We start from the raw sequence: 22,626 nt of genomic DNA, 5'->3' as shown, positions 1-22,626 counted from the left end.
TGAGAGTGAGACATTCTTGAGACATTCAGGTGAGAGTGAGACATTCAGGTGAGAGTGAGACATTCTTGACACATTCAGGTGAGAGTGAGACATTCTTGACACATTCAGGTGAGAGTGAGACATTCTTGACACATTCAGGTGAGAGTGAGACATTCTTGACACATTCAGGTGAGAGTGAGACATTCTTGACACATTCAGGTGAGAGTGAGACATTCAGGTGAGAGTGAGACATTCTTGACACATTCAGGTGAGAGTGAGACATTCTTGACACATTCAGGTGAGAGTGAGACATTCTTGACACATTCAGGTGAGAGTGAGACATTCTTGAGACATTCAGGTGAGAGTGAGACATTCAGGTGAGAGTGAGACATTCTTGACACATTCAGGTGAGAGTGAGACATTCTTGACACATTCAGGTGAGAGTGAGACATTCTTGACACATGCAGGTGAGAGTGAGACATTCTTGAGACATTCAGGTGAGAGTGAGACATTCTTGACACATTCAGGTGAGAGTGAGACATTCTTGACACATTCAGGTGAGAGTGAGACATTCTTGACACATGCAGGTGAGAGTGAGACATTCTTGACACATGCAGGTGAGAGTGAGACATTCTTGACACATGCAGGTGAGAGTGAGACATTCTTGACACATGCAGGTGAGAGTGAGACATTCTTGACACATGCAGGTGAGAGTGAGACATTCTTGACACATGCAGGTGAGAGTGAGACATTATTGACACATGCAGGTGAGAGTGAGACATTCTTGAGACATTCAGGTGAACGCGAGACATACTTGAGACATTCACAATGACGTCAAATCCTTGCGTGTGTCGTCACATGGACTGAGTGGGACTTTCCCACTCTCAGCATGGTCCTGTCTGACAAGCACATAGGGAGTGAGACACTTGATAGCCAGGTAGTCTAGATGGTACCATATTCCTCCACACCTTGGTGACTACATTTGAGACATATCTATCTAGTATTGTGGCAGAAGCGCATTGGAGAGACCAGCTGTGTTGTTTAATGGAGCAGCCAGTTAGTTTTGTCTGTCACCTCTCTGTGTGTTGCAGCCAGGATGGCCCAGCCTGCCAGGCTCTATCTGGGCTTTGGACGTCTGCCCAGGAGGCATCTATCTGTCTATCTATCTTTCTTTTTTTTTCTCTTCCTCCTGCTGATTGCTCACCTCAGCTCCTCAATAGATAGATAGATAGATGGGAGCCTCCTCGGCAGCTGTCCAAAGCCCAGATAGAGCCTGGCAGGCTGGGCCATCCTGGCTGCAACACACAGAGAGGTGACAGACAAAACTAACTGGCTGCTCCATTAAACAACACAGCTGGTCTCTCCAATAGGCTTCTGCCACAATACTTGGTAAATGCCAGTGTTTCTTGGGATCACTTATTGAGGTCGCTGTTCCCCTCAAGGTATGACAGAGGGTGACGTTGATTGCATTCCCGAAAATAGACTTGTCAGAAACTACCAGAATTGTAACAGTGTTCTTTTAACAGATGTGGGAAACGGGACACGGCTTTATAGCAGTAAAGTGGTGCCTCTGAGAATAACCTTAGAGACAGCTAGGAGCTCACAGTAAGAGAGCAGCATTTATTTAATTTCTCACTCCGACCAGCCTTGTACCCAGCAGAAGAACAAAGCTGATTGTATCCCCTTTTCCCCGAACAACCAAATTAACAACAACAACTTCCAGCCCAAAATCTAGTTAGTTAGATTCGTTAGAAAACTTTATTGTCCATTAGGTTTCCACAGAATGGAAAATTGTCTCTGGCATCTTGGCATTTAAAAGGATAAAAACAGACATAAAAATGTTACTTTGTGAATAGTTCTCCTGTGAAAGAAGAATAGTCCTACATCTCCCTTTATCTGTGAGCTTTTCTAGGTTGTACCTCTACTTTACTGATGGTTGTGTGCTAATGCTACGTGTTAGAACATCTTGTCTATGTTTGTTGGAGGCATTCAGGGAGGTTTTCTTCTTGTGTGCCGAATTCATGGAAGGAAATAAACATTTTTGCAATACTGTAATCTGCCTGGGAGTGCTATATCATTTTTCTGTGTCTTAATAATCTAGCCCAGGCCTGGGAAGCTCCAGTCCTCGGGGGACTGATTGGTGTCACACTTTCCTCAGCTAACACACCTGACTCCAATAATCAACTAATCATGATCTTCAGTTTAGAATGCAATGTGTTTAATGAGCTGTGTTTGCTATGGATGAGGTAATAGAGTGAAACCTCTCCGGTCCCCTCGGACTGGAGCTGCCTGTTCCTGATCTAACCTACCCTCCTTCCTGCTTTTTACCACCTGAAGCCTCCCAACTAGAGCTAAGAGTTTTCTTGTGGACTAGGATTGTGGTCAGGAAAAACTCCCGCTTTCTACTTTCAACCCTCTATTTCCATTTGATCTCTTGCCTAGTTAAATAAATCAAAATCAAAAAAAAGATTTGGTACCTGGTGACTTGACCAGGAAAAACTCCTGGTCTTATCATGTCACAATGTAAGACCAAAAGTTGGAGTACATCCAGACAACTTGCCAATGACACCCAATGTTCATTCATTATAGACCGTGCTGGCTGCTAACAAGGCCCCTTCATCATTTAGTGTGTAGTTGTACATTGATGCGTAGCTGTGCGCATGTCCATTTCCCTCATCTCCTGTTCACTGTAATGTGACTCTCCACTCAATGCTTGATTAAACTAATCAATCTGCCTGGGTCACGACTCCTCACTTCAGGCTGGTCTCATCATTACTCAGGACCTGTCACTCAAGTCAAGGCTGGAAATAGACTTCACTTTCATGCATCCTTTATGTCAATAGTAGAAATCTATCAGGTAGGTTTGTTTACAGTATTATAACCTTGATAGCAGGAAGTAGAGGCTGTGGTTACATGTAAGGATGATGCATCATTGAGAAAGGCCCTTGACATGGATGCTTCAGTAACAGTGGAGGTTTGTGTCTGGTTCACTGACACTCTTGTGTCTTCTGGGAATAGTGAATGACCAGCAGTGGATTGTCAGGGAATGTCAGTCTAACCTGTTGGCGGTCCACTGAATTTCCACCATCTTGAAGTTGATGTGGGTCCTGGGCTGAAAACCAATCATTGTGCTTCTTAGTTTGCTTGTTAGCATTCTCATGTAGCTTATTTTCCCTCTAGTCATACACAGGCTAAACCACAGGATTATGTTCATCCATCTTTTTTTCTTTAAGGTGTAATTTGTTGAAACGTTAGTCACTGCTTTAATGTAATGACCAGTATAATTCTCCATCATCCACCCCCTCAGGCCAAAGAGCACCGTATAGCAACACAGAGAAAGGGAGAACTCATTTCCTCTTTTGGCCAAACCAGTAGGCCTGCAAAACGAAGGAAAGCAGCTTTTCCGAATGCCAGCCCTCATTCACAAGGCTGTACCCTACTCATCCTTCCCAGTAAACGTTGTGCCTCATGAAAACAGTAATCCTCGTTCATCATCAATGTCATCCATCTTAATCTCTAAACAGAGCTCTGTGTTTGACCCATTAGCCAACAACAGACAGGCAGACTGACAGTCTGCGACTGTGGAATAGTTGGGCTCCTAAGTAGGGCACGGCTCCTATGTACTTCACGGGTTCCAGGGAGTGCACAATGCCAGGTTGTTGGATGAGCTAGGGCTGTTGGCAGCCGGTGCCCGCTGCTGCCTGAAACCTAAGTGGTTGGCGCGGCTGTGTTTACTGTTGTGGGTGGTGCTCTTTGGTTGAGCAGCCTCCAAGCCCTGGGTTCTCAGGGGAGAGTGGCTGTGTTTACTGTTGTGGGTGGTGCTCTTTGGTTGAGCAGCCTCCAAGGCCTGGGTTCTCAGGGGAGAGTGGCTGTGTTTACTGTTGTGGGTGGTGCTCTTTGGTTGAGCAGCCTCCAAGGCCTGGGTTCTCAGGGGAGAGTGGCTGTGTTGTGGGTGGTGCTCTTTGGTTGAGCAGCCTCCAAGGCCTGGGTTCTCAGGGGAGAGTGGCTGTGTTGTGGGTGGTGCTCTTTGGTTGAGCAGCCTCCAAGGCCTGGGTTCTCAGGGGAGAGTGGCTGTGTTGTGGGTGGTGCTCTTTGGTTGAGCAGCCTCCAAGGCCTGGGTTCTCAGGGGAGAGTGGCTGTGTTGTGGGTGGTGCTCTTTGGTTGAGCAGCCTCCAAGGCCTGGGTTCTCAGGGGAGAGTGGCTGTGTTTACTGTTGTGGGTGGTGCTCTTTGGTTGAGCAGCCTCCAAGGCCTGGGTTCTCAGGGGAGAGTGGCTGTGTTGTGGGTGGTGCTCTTTGGTTGAGCAGCCTCCAAGGCCTGGGTTCTCAGGGGAGAGTGGCTGTGTTGTGGGTGGTGCTCTTTGGTTGAGCAGCCTCCAAGGCCTGGGTTCTCAGGGGAGAGTGGCTGTGTTGTGGGTGGTGCTCTTTGGTTGAGCAGCCTCCAAGGCCTGGGTTCTCAGGGGAGAGTGGCTGTGTTTACTGTTGTGGGTGGTGCTCTTTGGTTGAGCAGCCTCCAAGGCCTGGGTTCTCAGGGGAGAGTGGCTGTGTTTACTGTTGTGGGTGGTGCTATTTGGTTGAGCAGCCTCCAAGGCCTGGGTTCTCAGGGGAGAGTGGCTGTTTTGTGAAAAAGGCTGCTGACTTCTCTTTTGTGATGTTGGGCACTGCCCGTTCTTAGTAGACTAAAGTTGCCTTAATTATTGTCAGTCACAGTATTCCTCTTTCTGATTCTTTCTCTGTTCTCTGTTGAGCTGGCTTCTGTCTGTGTTCATTTCACAGACGACAGGCAGCCAGTGAGGCTGTAGTGTGTGTTTGGGTTTCCAAGACTCCACTCTACTGACCGACCAATGGCAGATTGATGTGCTTAAAGGCTGTAAGGCCCTCGGTGGCAGAGTACCGCTGAGCAACGCCGTGACTCCAACAGCTGTCTTCCAAAAACAAGCACATACCTCCTGGTGAGAAGAGCTGCCAAGGCAAAACACAGAAAAGCACTCGCTCGAAAGAAACGTCTGGAATTAGCTGAAACAGCAAGTAGCTGGATGCCTGACTAGAAAATCCTGCAGTGGAGGAGGATTTGTGCTGTAACTTTGGTAGCAGAAAAGTCTCACAGCATCATTATGGAACTGTCCCTAAATGACTTTCTGAGGCTACATGGTACTTTGTCAAGAAGACTCCGCACTTATCAGCAAACAGGTAGTTGACCCATCTTTCAGGGTTACAAAACAGGGAATGTGATGATATTGTCATTTAGTGACCGAGCAGTTTGGATCAAGTTAATACAGATTGACATCTCCAGAGCCTTACTTTGGCTGAGTCTTCTAAGTCTCAATCATACACATTATCGAACAGATAAATGGTTTGGGGATTTATCCTGAACCAGGATCAACCTCACCTTCCCTCGCTCCAAGCTGCATGTCTGTGATTGACAGCTCCCCTCTGCCCCCAGCCCCATGTGTTAAGACTGGGACTTTACTGCAGCAGGTGTCAGTGTCCATCCTCTTGGTGAAGGACATACCATAGCTGAGCGGACGTTTAGTGAAGGCAGGAGAGCCAGTCTCTCCCTATAGACCCAAAGTACTGTAAGCTGTCACAGAGATTATGGTGGTCTACAGATCATAGATAACTATAGTTCCATACTGTGTGAGTGTTCGTGAGGCTATTCCTATCAGCTCCTTCACTCTCCCACTCCAATCTACTTCTTGATGGGGAGAAGAGGAGCGAGCGGCTGAAGGCTGTGACCTGGATGGAATGCCCTGGCTGGACCGCGTGTGTGTGTATTCATTGTGAGGAGCTAATCCATAGTGACCTCCAGCTCCCCCCCCCTGTTCCTTTAGTCGCCCCCGAAGAATCTCTGCGATTTACTGGAGCGTAGAGCCGGAATGACATGACATCAGTGGAGGGACCTTTACCATGACCCCCTTTTGGAAGGGCGTTTAAAGAGGCCACTGTGGGGGAGAGAGGTTATGGTCAGAGTTGTGTGTTTGACGGAGGGAGGAAGGTTTTTCTATATGTTTTCTCTGTTATCTTGATCATTGCTTTGGGGATGTAGTTCTGGTACTTCAGCTAACACTGTTGGGAACCTGTGGCCCAGAGACCAGGAGAGAAGATGGAGAAGGATACAGAGAACCCACACATGGCTTCTCTAGCTTGAACACTTATCATGTTTGGTTGGCTGGCCCCACTAAACACTGACCAATCTTTGTGCCAGTATTTGACGGTCATCGTTTATAAGGCTGATAGGACACCAGTTTTGCAGGCTGGTTGACTGAGGCCAGGCCAGGAAGACAGGAAGTTGTCATCCGCTTTGGAGAGGCATGTGATATGTTGAATAGAATCACATTGAATAGTTGAAAGTAACTCCTCTAACTTATCTAACGCAGGCTGGATTTGAAAGTACATTTGGTGTGCGGTTGGGTTTATGTAGGCTACATTGACATCTGATTTGCCCAAAGGACACCATCATTTCAACGTGAAGCTAGGTATACTATCATTGGCCCATGGTTGATTGGATCTTTAGAAGTAACAACCATTAACCCTAAAAATAGGATGCCAAATTCACGATATCAATAATAAACATTTAAACCATACCATTTTACCATCAGCATTGAAATAAGGTCAAATATAATATGCCAAGTCAAATATGAAATTCAACATAATTTCATCCACCCGAGCACAGCAGTGTGTGTGGGTATGTGCTATGCTTGGCATAGAATGTGGGATGAGACTCCTCAAACAAACCATGAGGGTGCTGCTCTATAACAGACCAAGCCACCCGTGTACACACACACCCCACCCGTGTACACACACACCCCACCCTACCCCACCCCACCCCACAAAACAAGAAACGTGAAAACCTGAAACAGTCCTAACTGGTGCAAAACACAGACAGGAACAATCACCCACGAAATACCCAAAGAATATGGCTGCCTAAATATGGTTCCCAATCAGAGACAACGATAAACACCTGCCTCTGATTGAGAACCACTCCAGGGAACCATAGACTTTCCTAGACAACTCTACTAAACACAACCCCATAAATCTAATAAACCCCTAGACAAGACAAGACACATAAATCACCCATGTCACACCCTGGCCTGACCAAAATAATAAAGAAAACACAAAATACTAAGGCCAGGGCGTGACACTTTTAACCTGTTTTAACCTCGGACCTTATTTTCGGCGTTTATCCCAAAACCTCATTCTTTCCCTTTTCATTTCCTCCATAGGAATGGCTGCACAAACTAGAGGTAGAAAATGCTAACTCATTTCAGTTTTTAGGACTACAAGCTGGTGAGCTCTATTGCTTACCTCGATATGTCGTTGGCTCTCTGGATGACTGCCCTGAGAAGGGAGGGGTTAATGATGCTCTTTGTATTGGCTTGGAAACTATCTTATAACCAAAGCTGGCTGACACTTCTGAAAAGGGTAATAATGGTGCATTACCGTAACTACAGCAATAGGCTGTGATTGATTGCCTTATGAATATTCATGATCGCCGATAGACTTGGCAACTCTGCTTCTAACTCCAAAGCAACTTTGCAGTATTTCGTTTTTTTGTGTTATTTCTTACATTATAAGCACAGAACAAAGTGACTCCCAGCACCCAGTGAGTCCCAGCTTTACTTCTCTCTACAGGTCTGTCACCTAATACTCAGCATTAATACATACACAATACATACTGTAGGTTCTGTCAAGTGTAATGAGTGTTGGCTCATGTAAAAAGACTCTGAGTCTGAACAGAGTGTAGTGTGGTTCTAATTTTCTCTCAGCCTCAGCTAATTGTCTCCTATCGTTTCTTCTCTCTCTCCCTCCATCCCTCTATCTTTCTCTCTAGGAGCTGCATTGTGAAGGCTGGGGGTACGGGACGAGCTACACAGATGGGAAAGACAGGAGAAGAGACAGGGGCTGATGGTAGCATGGTGTCTATCGCTGACTACTACGCAGGCAAGAATGTGCTGATCACTGGCGCCACGGGCTTCATGGGCAAGGTGCTGGTGGAGAAACTGCTGCGGTCCTGTCCAGAGGTCCAAACCCTCTACCTCCTGGTCAGACCCAAGGCTGGACAGTCCATGCATGAACGGGTCAGCGACATGATGAAGTGCAAGGTGAGGGGCACTACTACTCGATGGATTAGTACACTACTAGGCTGTAGTACACTATACCAGGGGGTGAATCTAGTCTAAAGAAGTTCCTTCTCATGATGTCATCCTATTGAGCTGCACTGGTCAGAAGTGAAGACAAATTGTATAATTAATCTGTTTCCTGTTGGGTTTGTGCCACATGCAGGTTGTTTGGCTTAGGTGTTTTGTATTCTTGCAGCTTTGTGTTTATTGAAACATTACGTGATGTTGTAAGTGAGACACGGAGAGTATTGGCGTGTTCACAAATGCATGCTGAAGCACTGGGGCTCTGTTTTACTCTCTGCTGATACTGGTGTTGTTATTGAGAGAGAGAGAGATAGAGAGAAAAAAAAAACACTTGGTGTTCATCAAACACAGTAGTCTGTTTGTGTAGTTGACATCACTAGCCAGCCAAACAAGACAGAGAGGATAAAGAAACCGACTGGCTGCCATATCTGTCCTTATGAAATCAGACCATTCAAAGGAATGTGTTTAACTACGGCTGTATAAAGCATTTCCCTCCGATTGTTATTCATGTTGCAGTCTGCATCGTCTCTCGTGACAGTCTTAACAACAGCGCGCACATGAGATTCTGGGTGCCGAGAATACAGTCTCTGTACTCTGTATTATCCGTCTAAGACAGAGGTTTTTCTTTACAAACGAGGATGCTATAGGATGAATGCTCTCTGCCTGTTCCAGCCCTTATGGATATTGAATGTCACTCAGAACACTTGTTGCTAGGTAACAGCCAAACCGAACGTCTCTGTGGGCTTCGTTAAAAGCGTGTTATCAGGCAGAGGTGCTGTGACCTGGAAAAGGACATCCAGATAGACATCTGATTGAATTGACTCTCTCCTGATATGCCTTGACAATTAAAGAATAGGCCTATAAATGAGCTGTTGTCTGGTTAGTTGAGTTCTGTGAATTGCAGGGCATTGAATGTAATGTAACGTGTGATAGATATGCATAAGGGGTAAGGGTGCCTTAGTTGAGGCTTTTTTGCATGCCTTCTCCCACTAATAGGCTGCTATTCTCTTATATTCTAGACATAGAATAACCTTATTTAGAGCTGAATAAGAGCTTTAGCCCAGCGTGTTCTAGAGTCAGGGTGCAGATCTGTGTGGGAGAGGTGGGGTCTGCTGGAACGCTAGAGGGGAAAGAAGGGGAATCTGCTGGAATTCTGCTGACTGGGCTTGGGTCTGAGTGGGTGATGACCTGGCCAATATGTTCTGAATGACAGTATTGAGAATTGGTCAGTGGAAGAGGAGTGGTCTTTAGTTTGGTGGGATGTGGTTGGTGGAACCTAGATGGCTTCATGTAATCTGTGGAGGGATGCTGAATGGTACACCTGTCCGTCCGTCCCTTATTAGTTGCTGACTCCAGCAGTCATCTGGATCTCACCAAGGGAGGGCCAGAACTTAACAGCTGCCCTGGTGTACTGCATCCCAGAACTGTCACCCACTGCCCACCTTCTGTTCTCCTGTTTAACACCATACCTCCGCTATTACCACACCTCTCTTATCAAACGGTCTAGTGGATGTGGAAATGTAACTGGTTCTCCATATTTGTTCAAACTTGTACTCAGTTATCAGATGGGAGGAGGAGGGCATGGAGGGTGTTGAACCAGGCCTCTACTGAACAACTGTTGTGTTCTTGTTTTGGTAAAGAACAGTCATCTCTCTCTTTGTCCTCCTCTTGTCTTGCTCTGAATGAAGGGGACATTGTGTGACTGCCGCAACATTTCTAGAGTCTACACAATTATGTGAGAAAACAGAGAGATTAGAGGGACAATAGAGTCTTATTTTGTCCCTTTCTATAAGCTAGGCCTCCTGGATTTATTGATCAACTTTCCTAATGTTATGTTCTGTTAATTACTGATGTCCCCTTTAAGGATGGAGCACCCTTGGTCATGCACAGTATTGTTCTATGTTATTCTGGTACTAACTAAATGTGAAGCTCCAGTTCAATTGCTTGTCTTCAGAGTCTTTCTTATTACATAAATAAGTACTAAGTGTTAAGACATTACAATGGCGACGTGGTAGGGGGTATTGGTCCACATGCAACATTGAATTCACAGTTACCTTGAAGTCCCCACACATTCTAACAGACCCGTCTTTCGTGTTAAGACACTACACCTAATATTAAGCAAATATTAAGCACATTGCTTATCTTTACAACAGGAGTATAGCCTACCTGGCTGGCATGAAAATAAACCACGGGAAAAGCGTCCTCCATTCTCTATTTAAGTGCAGAGATGACATGTCTTTTTTCCCCTACCACTGTTTTGATACAGGTGCATGATAATGGTCCATTCTAAATCAAAACTAATTTCACACATATATTATTTAGTGTGTATATATAAAGGCAAGATTAGATCAAGAATAGTCTGCTGGGTGAAAATATTAGCCTATCACTTGTGAATTATATATTATCACTTGTGAATGATGCCCAGCATAAGAAACCATGCCTTTTTTTAAATGACTTTTTCGAATCATAGTCGCACACCTCATGTAGTTTAGCCCATAGGTCTATATGTTTTGATAAGGTTTGTATCACAATTAAAGTGGCCAAATAACTTCTTCAAATGAAGCACATTACACCTGCTTTACAACGGGTGTGTAGCTTAACTGGCATACATAATGCATGCAGCACGTGAGTTTCTAGTTTGGGCAAAGTCATTTTCTCCATAAAAATTCACCTTTATAATAAAAGCATTACCTGCATAATCTCATTTGTGGCAACTTTTGATAATGGTGTTTTCCCGCTAATGGAACATTCTGGCTTATAGCCTCCTTGCGTGTGCGCATTGCTGCGCTTATGAAGTGAAGAAATTGCCTCATGGTTTATTAACATTTTAAGCTAAACGTTCTGATCTGTTGCGTCAGCCTCATTGCGTAAAAAACTTCTTTTTTTTATGCTAGTGGTTGTATTAATTTGGGATCTGTCGCATCTGTGCCAGACTATGTTTGGATATGTATTTCTCGCACAGAATAGAATAGGTCAACTTTTGTACTATGGGGGATAGTAGATTGACTAGTGTTTATGCTGTTCGTTAGGCCTACTCATGTTGACTGACGAAAAGTAAATGTGGACAGTTCTTCCTATATCTTCAATATGCACCTCGGAATTTGATAAGGATGTGTGCAGTTGCGTCCCGGATGCGTCTGTCTATAGGTATAAAGTACCTATTTCTTTGTTAACCGCTCAAAATCCTTTGGAGAAAATATCCTTTCTATTTTATTCAGCTTTGTTCAATTGTATTCTTCGTACTATAAAATAATGCCACGTGGACTACCAGACTAGCCAGTCATCTAAAGTTTATTGTACAACCACATCCATACCCCATTAGGAGCAGGAGTTTTCCAGGTCCGTTTCTGTGGTCAGGGAAAACTAGAGGTGGAGGAAAGCTGACCAATGATGTCTTAATAATCCCTCGGCTCCTTTAAGGTGCACCGGCCATTTACACATTTGAATCATTTCTATGATATGATGAAAAACTGAGTTGTAAAATTGTAAGCAAGGCATGTTGGCCAGGCAAGGTAAAATACACAAAGCTTACAAGCTTGGCACTCAGCCTATATTAAGATTTCCATATTAGGCAACTACTCCACCTAGATATTTTACACACTTTTACAGAAACCGACGATGACAATTAGCATTTTAAGGCACTCTATAACTGAAATAGCCTAAAGCTTTCCTGCCTCACTGAATTCAATGTCAGTCATTTTATCCCCAGCTGGCTCTCTATATGCGGTTGCAATTGAGCTTTGGGACGAGGTCACATGTTATCCAGTAGAAACAAAACCTCAGTTTAGATTAAGGCTGCAACTACGTCCATACGTCCATAATGTATTTAGAAATGTCTGCCTTTGTGGATTCCTGTTTCAGTGCTCTGTGGTAAACCAGTGGTGACAGTGGCCGGTACTCTAATCCTCTCTGGTATTGCACACTACACACGGTATCTACACACTGCAGTGGTACCTGCTCGTGGTCGTGGATATGCATGGGTCCCCCACGGATACATTGCATTATCAATTTCCTATTTTCTGCGACTAATATTCATGCCTGATTGCTTTCTTGGTGTTTCTTATAGCCTTGTACCGGTCTCCCTGCATTGATAAGTGCCAGCTCTCACTGTGGGTAATCACCTTTAACACAGACACGACATAACTGTTGGAGGGTTATGGCTGTAAAACGGGTCTATGGCTGCTGCTGCTGCTGGTGTTATTGAACTAGGTCCAATGACTTCACCCTATGGTATGGTGTGTTGTTTACTGAGTGGAATTACATTTAAATACGTCAAGGTATATTACAAGGCCCTGTAGAGCTCTGTTGAAATGGTGGATTTAACAGTTCAGACAGCCCTCACCCACACAGGGCTATACCATTACACACAGGTCCCGCCCAGAGACAGGGAGTTTGACAGAGAGGCCTAGGCTGCCAGCTTGGCACGGTGACAGTCATTTCATGCCGCTCCTCATCTGTGTCTGGTTGACATGTGGCACGAGGGGCAGCGAGGCTGGCGGCAGGCACTCCACACACCCACGACTCCCTTCAGGGAGAGAGAGAGATAATGTTTTGCATATAATTAGGCCACACATTAACTTGGTTTGTGAAACAAATTAGCACATTGAACAGTGCCAGGAGGTCCCTCAGGGTAGGGCAGACATGCATGTAGCACATGCTCAGTGGTGGCTCTTATCCTAATGGGGACCATAGCAACCCACACTGGTGTCCCCATAGGGATAAAGAGTCTGCCAAGCGTCTTGCCCTTTCCACATCTAGATAGTTGTTTGTGTATTATACAAGGCATTTAGCTGATCCAATGTGATGGTCTTTCTGCATGATTCATGACCTTTTTGTGTGACCGCATGTTGAGGTCAAAAATTAGCGATGCTAGAACGGTGCCTTGGTGCACACCAATCACAACGTCTCCAACTCTAACAGACGCCCTACATGAATGACCTGGAGGAGGCAGTAGACAGAGCCTTGAGGACATCTCTTCAGACCTGCACAGCCATTGGTCACCTACTGCTCTCCAGTCTTGGACTTGTGGTTGATGGATGGAGCTTAAACAGTGAGAGGAAAAGAGAGAGAGTGTCGCTGTGAAATATGAAAGTATGGAATGCTTGGGGGTCAGAGTTGACTTGTTCATGTGTAATGACTTAGCCCTTGATATGTGTGTGTGAGTGGGTGTGTGTGTGTAGGTGGGTGTACATTACGTGCATGCTATTGATTTGCCTGGGATGAGAAAGGTCCATTTTCATTTCCTCTAAAGGAGTCAGAGGTTCTGAGAGGCTCCAGGTTTTGATGTCAGGATCGATAAGATAAGTCTTCTCTATATCACAGAGGATATCGTGTTCATCAAGATTACCCAGCCTCACCGTGTTCCTCCCTTTGATGAACTGTGAATGGAAACTTTTTGTTGAAGTGTGTGTGTTTTTCTTGCCATGATGCAGTGTGTGTCTCTGTGCTCGTTGGAGCGTGGGGGTGCTGTCAGCTTGGTTTCCTCTGTAATCGATGGATTGACGACAGTAGCCCCCCGACCCGAGTTCCGGGATTCCACTCGGCCGAACACCCCTCTGGACCAGGGCCGGCTGCCGGGGGCCACAAGCATCGCTCCTCAGAGGGGCCACAACCCTCTCCACATCCTTCTGTACAACCACTGAGGAGAAGATGCAGTTAGCATGAGCATTACATTTGCTTGATCAGTAAAACATGGAGTTAGGCCTGTCCCTGTCGGTGGTTTCCAGTGGCCACATGGATTCGTATCACTCATTACAAAGTAGTCCTGAGTTCAATTTGGTTTGTTCTAGAGGGATAATGGAATTTGCCATGCCTCGCCATGAGGTCACTGTCTCAGAAGTGGAATGCCATGCCATCGGTATGCCGACTGCCGAGCGCATATTCTAACATTGCTGTCTGTCACCGTAAAGTAAACTGTACTGTCCTGTTGGTATTGATCCTCTTGTATTGAGTTGAGCACAGCGTTAGATAGCCTCCAGCTGGGACTGGATGATCAGCAATGCTCTGTCTTCCGCCTCTGTTTGCTTTTGTGACCTATGCCCTGGTCTGCACCGCTGAAGAATCCCCCGGGTCTTTGAGGAGCCGTGGTATGTACGGGAACTGGATGACGTCCAAGAGAGCTGGCGCTCTCTCCCAGGGGAATCGTTCCTGGAAGTCCACTCCAATGTTTCTCCCCAAGAGCCAACCACAGAGAATATAAAGACTAAACAGAGATAATGAACTGACACAGACACATAGAAATTGGTTAAAGCCATGAAATGTCTTTAAACAGCTCCATTCCCTATATTATAGTGCTCTACCTTTGTACTGTAGACTTATAGGGACATCTAGCTACTGTATATTTCCGGCTTTGTGATCAGCAGAGAGGGGGCCAAACGCAGAGCAGACCCAATTACCCAGCATCCATCCACCCAGCCTGGCTGAAACACTAACAGCTGTTCGACCAGGAGCGGGAGAAGAGGCCAGGGATATCTTTGGTGTGTACTGTGTTTAATCTGACCACTTACCAGCCGGCTACCTGCAGAGACAGCCTCTTTGGCCTGTGTGTGTGTGTGTGTGTGTGTGTTTCTGTGCCAATCCTGAGCCATACATGTGATTGCTTCAGCCACCAGGGGGCCTGTATATGAAGCAGAACAGACTATGAATAAGAGGCCCAGTCTGCTTCACTCCAGAGCTGCAGCTCTGTCATGATTCTATTTCACACCTGTGAAGTTGTGGCTCACCTGGCATAAAGACACCCAGTCAGCTACACTCCACTCCCCATCACATCCAACCACTTCCCACCATGCATGAGCAATACAATCTCATTATGCTGCTGTATACAAGCCTCCCTTAGGGACAACAGCACACACAAAACACTGTACATCCTTCCTTTCTGTCATTCACATGGTAACTTTTATTCCCTGCCCTCTCTTTTTCTCGCTCTTGCTACTCTCTCTTTCCCTACCATATCTTTGCTCCAAGGGACATCTCTCTCTCTCGCTTTGCCTGACATCTCTAAAGGGACTGTGAATGAATGGCTATATTTACAGGATGGTCAGTGAAGCTGTTTTAACATGGCAGCTCAGGTTGCTATCTGAAAGGAAGGGGCCATTAGTGTTGGGTTTCTGTGAAAGTCCACAAAGCGCCACTGTTGAAGCGGGAGGAGAGTCTGGAGATTTACGACCCATAGGCTTTTCTTTTTCACCTTTATTTAACCAGGTAAGCTAGTTCTTCACATATAGACTCATCTGGGGCAGGTTGGCATGATCAGAGAGCACTCACCGACACATGGCTATACCATTACACACAGCTCCCGCCCAGAGACAGGGAGTTTGACAGAGAGGCCTAGGCTGCCAGCTTGGCACAGTGCCAGTCATTTCATGCCGCTCCTCATCTGTGTCTGGTTGACATGTGGCACGAGAGGCAGAGAGGCAGCGAGGCTGGCGGCAGGCACTCCACACACCCACGACTCCCTTCAGAGGGAGAGCGAGAGAAGCTATATTTTATTTCTTAAAGCCAAGAAGAAAAATACATTACATTACTTTATAAGGACTTAATGCTAAATTAAGGCTGCCAAGCCTGATACAATTTCAATTTTGCACTGACGTGTCAAGTGAGAGGTGTCAAAGCCCTTTAGCCCAACAATGGCAGGAGAGTTGAAAGGTCTGCTCCAACCAAATGGAGAGGCCTTAGAAGCTCCCTCCCGCTGTTCAGAGGTAATTAAAATACAGTACCCTGTGTATGTAAACAATGATAAGGCAAGAAAAGATCACAAAATGAAGCTCCTTATGGAAAATCAAGAGACACTTTTTGCTGACTATTATAAAAATGGGAACATCAGCAACCTCATCTTCCACACAAACCATCCCCTGGCATGGCACAGTGCTATATTAGCACACTACCCCTCTGTTAAGAGAGGTGGTGTTAACGAGGGGTGGAAACTCAGGATACTAGACAACGAGGACTCTGAGTCAGCTAATATAAATCTCTATAAGTCTGGAACAGTAATGGTACAGGGCAACCCCAAATAGTTTCAGCTGGACTTTCACCTAATCAAAGAATTAGCCCAGCAGGAGAAGCTCTCCCTTGATAAAGATACCCTCACCCCGAGCAGGTCAGACCAGAACTCTTCATTATATAACCCCACAGACGAGCCACCCCCAGCGGAAAGTCAACGTCCCAGCACAAATTACTACTCCCTCATTGAAATGAAGGACACATTTACCCAGCTGGGAGGTAAGGCAGGTGGAGTTGGAACAGCAGGTGATTACACTCCAGTCACCACAGACACAGACAACAGTCCAGCACAACAACACCCCCTTAACCAGACCCGGAGAGCTGGAGGTGGAAAGAGACATACAGTGGGGCAAAAAAGTATTTAGTCAGCCACCAATTGTGCAAGTTCTCCCACTTAAAACGATAAGAGAGGCCTGTTATTTTCATCATAGGTACACTTCAACTATGACAGACAAAATGAGAAGAAAAATTCCAGAAAATCACATTGTAGGATTTTTTATGACTTTATTTGCAAATTATTGTGGAAAATAAGTATTTGGTCAATAACAAAAGTTTATCTCAATACTTTGTTATATACCCTTTTGTTACGGTTTTCCTGTGGTGAAGGAGAGTCGGACCAAAATGCAGCGTGTAGATTGCGATCCATGTTTAATCAAACAAACGTAACACGAATACACACAAAACACTTCAAAACAATAAACGTAACGAAAACCGAAACAGCCTATACTTGTGTCAACTAACACAGCGACAGGAACAAAGACACTAAGGACAATCACCCACGACAAACTCAAAGAATATGGCTGCCTAAATATGGTTCCCAATCAGAGACAACGATAAACACCTGCCTCTGATTGAGAACCACTCCAGACAGCCATAGACCTTGCTAGATAACCCCACTAGCTACAATCCCAATACACACACACCAAAACAAAACACACCACAATACAAAAACCCCATGCCACACCCTGGCCTGACCCAATACATGAAGAAAAACACAAAATACTTAGACCAGGGCGTGACACCTTTGTTGGCAATGACAGAGGTCAAACGTTTTCTGTAAGTCTTCACAGGATTTTCACACACTGTTGCTGGTATTTTGGACCATTCCTCCATGCAGATCTCCTCTTGAGCAGTGATGTTTTGGGGCTGTTGCTGGGCAACACGGACTTTCAACTCCCCCCAAAGATTTTCTATGGGGTTGAGATCTGGAGACTGGCTAGGCCACTCCAGGACCTTGAAATGCTTCTTACGAAGCCACTCCTTCGTTGCCCGGGCGGTGTGTTTGGGATCATTGTCATGATGTAAGACCCAGCCATGTGTCATATTCAATGCCCTTGCTAATTGGAAGGAGGTTTTCACTCAAAATCTCATGATACATGGCCCTATTCATTCTTTCCTTTACACGGATCAGTCGTCCTGGTACCTTTGCAGAAAAACAGCCCCAAAGCATGATGTTTCCACCCCCATGCTTCACAGTAGGTATGGTGTTCTTTGGATGCAACTCAGCATTCTTTGTCCTCCAAACATGACGAGTTGAGTTTTTACCAAAAAGTTATATTTTGGTTTCATCTAACCATATGACATTCTCCCAATTTTCTTCTGGATCATCCAAATGCTCTCTAGCAAACTTCACATGGGCCTGGACATGTACTGGCTTAAGCAGGGGGACACGTCTGGCACTGCAGGATTTGAGTCCCTGGCGGCGTAGTGTGTTACTGATGGTAGGCTTTGTTACTTTGGTCCCAGCTCTCTGCAGGTCATTCACTAGGTCCCCCCGTGTGGTTCTGGGATTTTTGCTCACCGTTCTTGTGATCATTTTGACCCCACGGGGTGAGATCTTGCGTGGAGCCCCAGATCGAGGAAGATTATCAGTGGTCTTGTATGTCTTCCATTTCCTAATAATTGCTCCCGCAGTTGATTTCTTCAAACCAAGCTGCTTACCTATTACAGATTCAGTCTTCCCAGCCTGGTGCAGGTCTACAATTTTGTTTCTGGTGTCATTTGACAGCTCTTTTGTCTTGGCCATAGTGGAGTTTGGAGTGTGACTGTTTGAGGATGTGGACAGGTGTCTTTTATACTGATAACAAGTTCAAACAGGTGCCATTAATACAGGTAACGAGTGGAGGACAGAGGAGCCTCTTAAAGAAGAAGTTACAGGTCTGTGAGAGCCAGAAATCTTGCTTGTTTGTAGGTGACCAAATACTTACTTTCCACCATAATTTGCAAATAAATTCATAAAAAATCCTACAATGTGATTTTCTGGACTCAAATGGGTAATATATACAAGACAAAAAACTTTTTCCCAAACACAGTGTGTCTAAACTCTGGTGTCCAAACACCCAGCGCACCCTCGACCTTCTGTCTGACCCAGCCACATAATAATACACACAGGCACAAACAACCTGAGAACACAGCAGGAAAGGGTGGCCACAGCACTGAAGGGAGTGATTGAAAAAGCTTCTTCTACTTTCCCCAAATCACAAGTGGTTATCTCCACCCTGCTACCATGAAAAGACTTCCACCCTGCTACCATACAGCGGGTAAACGTAAGTATTTCCCGTGACTGTGCCTCAAAACCAAATGTTTTCCTGGCTGGCCCACCACTCCATCCTGGACTTAAACAGCCTCTATGACCAGGTCCACCTATACAAGGCAGCAGTACCTACCTTTGCCCGGACTCTAAAGGACAGCGCTCTCAAACGTAGCCCCAACACTTCACACAGGAGAAACAGATCAATAGACAGCCCACCCAGACTAGCGAGACTCTCCCAGACCTGCAGGACCCCCAGAATCTATACATAGAGGACCCACGCCAAGAGGACTTACATCCAGACCACAACACCACCAGCCACATACACCCCCCCAACCAATCAACACCCCTGCAAGTCAACCATGCCCACACCCCATTTAGGCCCCCTCAGATCAGACCTATACCCCTCCTGCCCACCCCATGCACCCCACCCCTGCAAAGAGGTCCTCAACATGGAAGTCACACATATGCCCAGGCCGTGAGCAGGCAAACAGCCCCAACCCCCCTAGCCCAAGCCAATGGCATGTACCAGATGCACATCAGGCTCTGCTCACACTTACTGACCTGAGGCCAAACCACACGACCAACAACATTGGACACTTTATGGAACACAAAGCCTTCACTATCTCATCCTGGAATATCCAAGGCCTGAGATCATCTGCCTTTGGCCTAAAGAGCAGGAACCTGGACTTCACCAAAGAAATCGGTAATACAGATATTGTCATCCTGCAAGAAATGCCCAAACAGATCTACAGGTGATGCAATCTCTATTGCACTCCACACTGCCCTTTCCCACCTGGACAAAAGGAATACTTATGTGAGAATACTATTCATTGACTACAGCTCAGCATTCAACACCATAGTACCCTCAAAGCTCATCACTAAGCTAAGGATCCTGGGACTAACACATCAATAACAAACTAGAATGGTCCAAACACACCAAGACAGTCGTGAAGAAGGCACGACAAAGCCTATTCCCCCTCAGGAAACTAAAAAGATTTGGCATGGGTCCTGAGATCCTCAAAAAGTTATACTGCTGCAACATCGAGAGCATGGTTGCATCACTGCCTAGTACGGCAATTGCTCGGGCCTCTGACCGCAAGGCACTACAGAGGGTAGTGCGTACGGCCCAGTACATCACTGGGGCTAAGCTGTCTGCCATCCAGGACCTCTACACCAGGCGGTGTCAGAGGAAGGCCCTAAAAATTGTCAAAGACCCCAGGCACCGCAGTCATAGTGTCACGCCCTGACCTTAGAGAGCCTTTTTTATGTCTCTATTTTGGTTTGGTCAGGGTGTGATTTGGGTGGGCATTCTATGCTTTGTTTTCTATGTTTCTTTATTTCTATGTTTTGGCCAGGTATGGTTCTCAATCAGGGACAGCTGTCTACCGTTGTCTCTGATTGGGAATCATACTTAGGTAGCCCTTTTTCCCTCCTTTCAGTGTGGGTAGTTAACTTTGTTTGTGGCACTTAGCCCTGTAAGCTTCATGGTTGTGTCTTTCATTTGTTGTTTTGTTAAAATAAAATAAAATGTATGCTCACCACGCTGCACTTTGGTCCACTTCTGATGACACCTGTGACACAGACTGTTCTCTACTACCACATGGCAAGCGGTACCGGAGTGCCAAGTCTAGGACAAAAAGGTTTCTCAACAGTTTTTACCCCCAAGCCTAATCAAATGGCTACCCGGAATATTTGCATTGTGCCTCCTCAACCCCTCTTTTACGCTGCTGCTCCTCTCTGTTTATCATATATGCATAGTCACTTTAACTATACATTCATGTACATACTACCTCAATTGGGCCGACCAACCAGTGCTCGCTACTTTTATAGCCGCGCTACTGTATATAGCTTGTCTTTTTACTGTTTTATTTATTTACTTACCTATTGTTCACCTAATACCTTTTTTGCACTATTGGTTAGAGCCTGTAAGTAAGCATTTCACTGTAAGTTCAACACCTGTTGTATTCGGCGCACGTTACAAATAAACTTTGATTTGAACCTGGTATAGAGGAGACGGACCCACTGGTTGCCCTCTAGGTTACAGAGAGCTGGTAGTCCCATCCCCTGTTTCACACCTGGTAGTTTGGTGAAGGGACTCAGGGGGTATGCTAATTTGGTATAGAGCAGACCTAACTCACTCCATTAAATTAATCAAAACAGGAACATTTTACATTTGGCTAAAAATTCAAAAGGAAATGATCTTAACAGAGAAAAATGTCCTCCTGTGTGCTACCTATATCCCCCCACTAGAATCGCCATACTTTAATGAAGACAGCTTCTCTATCTTGGAGGGGGAAATCAATAATTTCCAGGCCCAGGGACATGTACTAGTCTGTGGCGACCTAAATGCCAGAACCGGACAAGAACCTGACACCCTCAGCACACAGGGGGACAAACACCTGCCTGCAGGTGACCGCATTCCCTCCCCCATATGCCCCCATAGGCACAACTATGACAACATAACCAACAAAAACGGGTCACAACTCCTGCAGCTCTGTTGCACGCTGGGTATGTGCATAGTCAATGGTAGGCTTCGAGGGGACTCCTACGGTAGGTACACCTATAGCTCATCTCTTGGCAGTAGTACTGTAGACTACTTTATCACTGACCTCAACCCAGAGTCTCTCAGAGCATTCACAGTCAGCCCACTGACACCCCTATCAGACCGCAGCAAAATCACAGTCTACTTGAACAGAGCAATACTCAATCATGAGGCATCAAAGCCAAAGGAACTGAGTAATATTAAGTAATGCTATAGATGGAAGGAATGCAGTTTAGAAACCTACCAAAAAACAATTAGGCAATAACAAATTCAATCCCTTTTAGACAACTTCCTGGGTAAAACGTTCCACTGTAATAGTGAAGGTGTAAACTTGGCAGTAGAAAATCTTAACTGTATATTTGACCTCTCAGCTTCCCTATCAAATCTAAAAAATCTCAAATGGAAAACCGAAGACAATGAACAACAATGACACATGGTTTGATGAAGAATGCAAAAATCTAAGAAAGAAATTGAGAAACATGTCCAACCAAAAACATAGAGACCCGGAAAACCTGAGTCTACGCCTTCACTATGGTGAATCACTAAAACAATACAGAAATACACTACGGAAAAAGAAGGAACAGCACGTCAGAAATCAGCTCAAACTAATTGAAGAATCCATAGACTCTAACCACTTCTGGGAAAATTGGAAAACACTAAACAAACAACAACATGAAGAATTATCAATCCAAAATGGAGATGGGTAAACCACTTCTCCAATCTTTTTGGCTCTATAACAAAGAACAAACAGCAAAAACATATACATGTTCAAATACAAGTCTTAGAATCAACTATTAAAGACACCAGAACCCAGGGTTTGCTATACAAATTGATGGAAAGTGATGTTAGGGGAAAAACATACAACATTATAAAATCCATGTACATAAACAACAAGTGTGGTTAAAATAGGCAGAAAACACACACATTTCTTCCCACAGGGCTGTGGGGTGAGACAGGGATGCAGCTTAAGCCCCACCCTCTTCAACATATATCAACGAATTGGGGAGGGCACTAGAAAAGTCTGCAGAACCCGGCGTCACCCTACTAGAATCTGAAGTCAAATGTCTAATGTTTGCTGATGATCTGCTGCTTCTGTCACCAACCAAGGAGGGCCTACAGCAGCACCTAGATATCAAATCAAATCAAATTTTATTTGTCACATACACATGGTTAGCAGATGTTAATGCGAGTGTAGCGAAATGCTTGTGCTTCTAGTTCCGACAATGCAATAATAACCAATGAGTAATCTAACCTAACAATTCCACAACTACTACCTTATACACACAAGTGTAAAGGGATAAAGAATATGTACATAAAGATATATGAATGCGTGATGGTACAGAACGGCATAGACAAGATGCAGTAGATGGTATAGAGTACAGTATATACACATGAGATGAGTAATGCAGGGAATACAAACATAAAGTGGCAT

General features: G+C 45.2%; 1 protein-coding gene across 2 annotated transcripts in view; it reads left to right on the top strand.

Moving 5' to 3' along the window:
- LOC112217058 (fatty acyl-CoA reductase 1-like) overlaps positions 1-22,626 on the top strand; it is a 74,488-nt gene that overhangs the window by 15,656 nt on the left and 36,206 nt on the right. For both annotated transcript variants that reach the window (XM_042300403.1, XM_042300404.1), the window contains exon 2: positions 7,809-8,079. In XM_042300403.1, the coding sequence (XP_042156337.1) occupies positions 7,809-8,079 (271 nt within the window). The remainder of the gene's footprint in view (positions 1-7,808; positions 8,080-22,626) is intronic.

This window comes from Oncorhynchus tshawytscha, linkage group LG17, assembly GCF_018296145.1.
Source record: "Oncorhynchus tshawytscha isolate Ot180627B linkage group LG17, Otsh_v2.0, whole genome shotgun sequence".
In the NCBI taxonomy this organism is placed as follows: Eukaryota; Metazoa; Chordata; class Actinopteri; order Salmoniformes; family Salmonidae; genus Oncorhynchus; species Oncorhynchus tshawytscha.
This window is presented reverse-complemented; position numbering and strand designations above follow the sequence as displayed.